Source organism: Clytia hemisphaerica, unplaced genomic scaffold, assembly GCF_902728285.1.
Source record: "Clytia hemisphaerica strain Z4C2 unplaced genomic scaffold, Clytia hemisphaerica genome assembly, whole genome shotgun sequence".
Taxonomy (NCBI): domain Eukaryota; kingdom Metazoa; phylum Cnidaria; class Hydrozoa; order Leptothecata; family Clytiidae; genus Clytia; species Clytia hemisphaerica.
This window is the reverse complement of record NW_027103907.1, coordinates 392,736-398,726: the sequence shown is the minus strand read 5'-3', so window position 1 is coordinate 398,726 and position 5,991 is coordinate 392,736. Positions and strand designations below refer to the sequence as shown.

At 35.9% G+C, this 5,991-nt stretch overlaps 1 protein-coding gene across 1 annotated transcript; it reads right to left on the bottom strand.

Annotated features, from left to right (window-relative positions):
- Positions 1-977: 977 nt before the first annotated feature.
- Positions 978-4,211, bottom strand: LOC136809040 (uncharacterized). Its single transcript, XM_067065615.1, has 6 exons — positions 3,848-4,211; positions 3,252-3,682; positions 2,955-3,113; positions 2,644-2,790; positions 2,328-2,510; positions 978-2,199 (listed from the first exon to the last, which is right to left on the bottom strand). Exons 3-6 carry the CDS (start codon positions 3,043-3,045, stop codon positions 1,829-1,831), a joined length of 792 nt encoding a protein of 263 aa, XP_066921716.1. The 5' UTR covers positions 3,046-3,113; positions 3,252-3,682; positions 3,848-4,211; the 3' UTR covers positions 978-1,828.
- Between the last annotated feature and the right edge of the window lie 1,780 nt (positions 4,212-5,991).

Here is a 5,991-nt window from a genome sequence, read left to right as displayed (position 1 = left end):
GCCTATTGCCTGATGGAATTAACGAATAACGAGTGTGTATATTGCATGCTGCGCGAGTGATATGTCAAACATTCCATCGTTTTGCCACTAATTTGGTCTTCTTCGTTCCAGACATTCGCGTGTGTTCCACTAGGGATTTCTTTCGTATTTCGATTTAAAAGCCTATTCGGTGCGAAAGATAAATTCTATTCTTGACCCCTAAGCCTACGCAAGATTTAAGCGTTTGGGTAAACCAGACAAAACTCTAAAAAAACTGGTGTTTTCACGCGCTTTCGTGCGCTCAAAATATCGCTCTTTGTGATGGACTGTTTAATACGCCGTTCATTAACTCAAATCAAATGACTTAGATTTGAGGTTCGGTGAAATGGTAGCCGAATTGCGTCCCATGTTTTGTCAGATAGTTCCAAGTTAGAGCAGTTGACAGTACATTGAAAGAAGAAATTTTGGCGGGAATTTAATTTGGTGGATGGCCGAAAAGTTTTTTCAGAGGGAATTTAATTTGGTGGTTAACTTGAAAACTAAATTTAGCAGGAATTTAATTTTGTGGATTGGGCCAAAATCTTGATTGGATCCAAATTTAACTTTTACTACCATCCGCTGCCTAATTTAGATTATTGTTTTCTTCCCCAAATGTTATCTATTTTAAGGCAAATAAATTCCCATCAAATTTAATTTTTCAAGCCAGCAGCCATGCTAAATTCCCTCCAAAGTTTTCTCACGTTGCCAGCAGTGCACCTGGAAATTCTCCAGAGAAAAAAAATGTAACTGAAGGTTCTCCTTTAGAGAGCAAAAGACCTCGTTTTGACGATGACTTCTCTGATATCCTTCCTAAGAAGGTTCTTCCTGAAAAGTATGAACCACCTTCACTTGATCTGTGTCAGGAATTTTTTAACCAGCTGGATAAGGAAATGCCTGACCAGGTCGAGTATTGTGATGAAGTTAAGGAGGAGATTGCAGAAATAATTATAATAATAATAATAATAATAATAATAATAAAAGTTTACAATCTAAACCCTACAAGGATTGGATTGGCCATAGAGCTTCAAAGAATTCTTGATAACTTGCTTGTCTGTATTATTGGAAGCCCTATAGCAATCTCACATTCTCTGAAATAGATTTTTTACAAAACTGATCAATAGTTAAATTTCTATCTGATATGACTTGCTCCAAGAGCGTTTTCATTGGACGATCACGTTTTCTCGAAGTGTCATCGTTAAACATAAGCTGTTGTAATGAGCGTTCATTATACATTCGAATGACGTGTGGGTTGTAGTTGGATTGTTGAGATCTGAAGAAAGTACTGACATCACGAGTCCCACACAATTTATGTAGGTTTTCGGTATTAATGACTAATCGAAAGTCATTATTGTCAGTGTCCACTTGTTTGAAGCCATTTCGAACCATGCGTCTCAAAAAGGTTCTGTACGTGATGTCTAGTCTGTTCAATTGATTTGTGCTTAGACACCTCAAAGATGAAGAGCAAATATTACCATATTAATGTCTAGCAGACTGTATCAGTATGCAGTTTACTATTTACGAATTCCCCAGAAACCTCCAAGTGTAGTTGAAATGAGTTTATTTCGAAAGAAATCTTTTACATGATCCCCAAATGTATAACAGTAATTACTAAACTTTTAATTATGGAAATGTCACTTTAATTTAATCGAAATAATAGACAAACGTTATGTTATGATTCTCTATCACTGACTCTTTTTACAAAGCATTGATGACTTTTTGTAAGTTGTGTTTTCAACGACGGGAATAAAAATATCGACTATGACGCTCATCCAAGATCTTGGATGGTCGTCATGGTTACTTTTGTCTTCGCTCATTGCGCGATGAATAGAATCTCGATTCGTCGGCACAGCGTAAATATATGATTTTGAGCTGTGCTCACGGTATAGAATGTGTGGTCCAGGACATTTTCGACATTTCGACGGTCACGATTTGATCCTGTTGCTGAACTTGAACTTGTGGCAGCAGATGCAGCAGGTGCAGATGATGAAGAAGACGAAGGTTGGCTGAACGAATAATTGAGTGGTTCTTCTACGTCAGATTTGAAAGGATTTTCACTGTCGAAGTCGTTGTAGATTACACCTGTTCTCTCTTCAATTTCTTGAACGATCGAAAACAGTGGCATGTCATGTAATTGTTCAGCTACCCAATGAAAAATTTCCATGCAGTTTCTCCGTAACCAGGCTATGGGAAAAGATTGGTGACTTGATTATAACTCTTTAAAAAGTCATTGTAAAACCCACTGAATTTAGTGAAAAGCAGCACGGACGTCTCTTAAGAGGTGAAATTTTTACAATGGTCTCAAAACTTACCGCTAATTGTGGGATCTTTTCGCTTCAATGAAACGGTGTTGAAAACTTGAAGACGTTTTTTGATTGCTTCTCCATCACGTCCAGCGCCAAAGTCCGGAAAGTCGTTTGTCGTTATGAAGAATCCACTATTATAATGTGTGCTTTGAACACTGGAATGTTTGCGTGGAACTGTAATTCTGCCACCTGAGCAAGAAATACAAGCAGATTTTCAGTTTTCAAGTATTACGTTTTAGAATTGTCGTGAAATCTAGCAAGCACAAATAATGTGCTCTTTCGTATGATATATATAATGTTTTGAATAATTAACATGGCTCACCTTGCAATATTCGTTTCGCATCCTCGCAAGATAATGACTCAGGGGTCCATTCGTCCATTACCACGACTTGCGTGTTACTGGTTATATCAGCGGCAGAAAATCGACCATCAGGAACGATGTAACTGATGAAGGATGATGGAATAATTCCTGAGAAAAATGGTAATATGTTAATCAGTTAATGACCAATATTAATCAATGTACACAATAAATTGTAATTTCAGCAATCGAAGAATCATTCTAATTTCATCATAAGTGAAAAGTGGTCCATGTAAATCGATTAGCCTCATTATATGATATCACAAAATAAATACCTTCGAAAGGACAGAACCAGCTTGTTTTTCCACTATCTGGGTTTCCAACCAAAATCAGCTTTTTCTCCTTCTTTGGGAATTTCTGGTGCATTAGAATTTGATATTACTTTTGAAGGAAGTTTTTTCGAATCAATGCATTTGGGAAACTGTTCATGATTCCTAAAGTAAACAAGAAAGTGATTTATAACACGGTGTTTAACTATGTCAGTAAAACCTTAAAACCACTGAAGACGTTTTCTTGAGATAGCGAGATTTTCAATCTTTATTTACTTGAATCTAGACATTTGAATGGCTCACCTTCAATGAACGGTATAGGGTTTGGCTTTCTTTTACAATCGTAAATCACAAATGCTCGAGGTGAGCCGTCAATTTCAATGTCATATCAAATTTCTTCTCTTCAATGTTGAAAAAATTGCCATCACTGACTTCTATGTAATTAAAGTCGATCTTCATTTGTGGTAGCAAACGACATGCTGGTTCTTGGAGGATCCTAACTGCCTCCCAAAATACGCCTCCAGCCAATATATCTGCAATGCTAGGATCTTTAATGATCCTCAGAAGGTAATTTTTCACAGACTTGTAAAAGATGAACGTGCGTTGCGACTCGGGAACATGCTTAAATATGAAGCCACGGTACAGTTTGCAATTAACCTCTTGCATTGCTCGTCTAATAACATCCACTGCGCGGCCGAGTTTGGTGTTTGGATGTGCCGAAACAATAACTGGTACTAAGAATAAAGGAGGTAAATTAAACATTAGAAGTTTGAAACTAAGGTTTAGTTATTAAAGGGACTATCAGAAAATCATTTTCATGTTGAACCTTCATCCTGTCATTTCAAAAGAATAGGCCATGAATTTGGTAAAAATAACCTTTCAGTTAAAAGTTTCCTTACCGGGGCTTTCTGTTGCTTCAAGATTATAATCGACGTCAAATTGCCGTAAACAGTGCAATTCTTTAACGATCTCCTCTCGGCAAAAAGAATCAAAGGTTCGTGAAATATATATATTGACTGGTTTAATTGTTTGGTCGACTGGAATATCGTCAAGCTCGATTCCTTCCTCTAGTGCAGCTTGGCGCACCATGTGCATTCTATTTAAAATCATCTTTTGGAGCGGCTCAGCAAGTCGATGGTCCTTCATTGTTATGTACAGTTGGGCTGCAGACATATCTTCAAAGGAATTGATACCTTCAAAATGTAATAATGACCGAAATCCATCATTCAACAATCTAAAGTTCATTTTGATTAATAATGCGCCAAAACACGTCATATTGAAAAAGATTTTACAGACTCAACATTCAAAAATTACAAATTCTTGAAAATTGTAATAAGCAGTGCAAATAGGAATAAAATGTCAAAACTTGTAATAAAATTACTTCCATATGTAATAAGAAATTTTGCTGATTCAGCATTCAAAAGATTTCAAAGATAGTTGTAATAAGCTGTAGAAGGGTGATTAAAATGTCAAAACTTGTAATAAAATTACTTCCATATGTAATAAGAAATTATGCTTCTTCAGCATTCGAAAGATTTCAAAAATAGTTGTAATAAGCTGTAGAAGGGTGATTAAAATGTCAAAACTTGTAATAAAATTACTTCCATATGTAATAAGAAATTTTGCTGATTCAGCATTCGAAAGATTTCAAAAATAGTTGTAATAAGCTGTAGAAGGGTGATTAAAATGTCAAAACTTGTAATAAAATTACTTCCATATGTAATAAGTACTAGTTATCGCATGACTTCGAGTGCAATACGAGAAATATTTTACGAGTTCCGAGATTTTTCCGTAATATTTTTCCGAGCCTTTAGGCGAGGAAAAATATCGGTAAAATCTCGGAACGAGTAAAATATCGATTATTGCACGAGAAGTCATGTGATAACTAATTTATCATCGACTCAAAAAAATTGTCCTCTTTTTGTTTTTAAACTTACTTCCGCCTTCTTCTGCTTCTGTGTACTTTCGAATGTTTTCATTCGAAAATCTAATTCGAACGTTAGATTCGAACAAAATAACATTCGATAACTTCCCGCTAAAAATATTCACACAAAAACAAAATAGAGAAACATTTTTCGATCATTTTCGATCCAGAAGTTTTGTTTTGAAGAGTTGCAGATTTTTTAGAGATGTATTTGAAAGTTTCTAGATTGATAATTCAAAATGCAGATGATGTACAGTATGGTTTCGATAGAGAAGAAACCCTCCATCAATGGATTAATCAGATTGATAACATTCAGTCTTTTTCTATGTTTTTGTTTCGGTGACATGGCCATGGGAAAGAATAGCAGAGGAAAGGAGTCCCATGATGGAAATGTATGCGTGTAAAAATGGTTAAAGAACAACATTTTTTCAACAGCAAAACAATTTGGATACTTTCTTGATTATCGTCAAGCTCTAAATGTTTCGAATTTTAGAAGGAAGATGTATAATGATTGTTGGAAAACTTGTAATAAAAATGCCTCCGCATGTAATTACAAAAAGACACTGCAACAAAATACAGTACAGAAGGGCAAAAAGACACACTGTAACAACTTCCCACATACAACTACAGGTGAAACAAACAACATCTCACCCAAAAATAGAAAAAATCACATAAAATTAAAAAAAAAAAAACACAAAAAACTGTCAAACACAGAATCAGAAGTAGGACGAGAGCCCGGTTCGGCGTTCCGCGACGGGACGACCGCACGGGTAACAGGAAAGCAGAAAATGGATATATTCCGGGAGCCAAATCCTATATCTCCTTAAATAAGCACTTTTGCTTAACCCAAGATTCTACAGGATAAACTATACATTTTTGGAATCCTTAACTATCCTAGTTTAAGAAATGGTCGGTCCCCAAAAGTAACTCCTGGTCAGTTTTTCACACTGGGTCCAAATCTAGGGGGTACTTTTTACCCTTTGTAAGGTGCAAACAAGGTGTCTACTTGTTCCACTTTGTGCTTTTGATTGATGTCATCGTTTTCCTTTTCCTCCTTTATAACAATTGCATTTTGTAAAGATTTACCTTCAGCACTCCCATCTGAGCCCAATTGCTCAA

Bases quoted from the DNA above. Each gene is read 5' to 3' on its own strand.
- LOC136809040 (XM_067065615.1), bottom strand. From the start codon at position 3,045: ATGCACCAGAAATTCCCAAAGAAGGAGAAAAAGCTGATTTTGGTTGGA. The intron at 2,511-2,643 runs GTGAGCCATGTT...TTTCTTGCTCAG, and splicing joins TGCGAAACGAATATTGCAAG to GTGGCAGAATTACAGTTCCA. The intron at 2,200-2,327 runs GTAAGTTTTGAG...CTTTTCCCATAG, and splicing joins AAAAGATCCCACAATTAGCG to CCTGGTTACGGAGAAACTGC.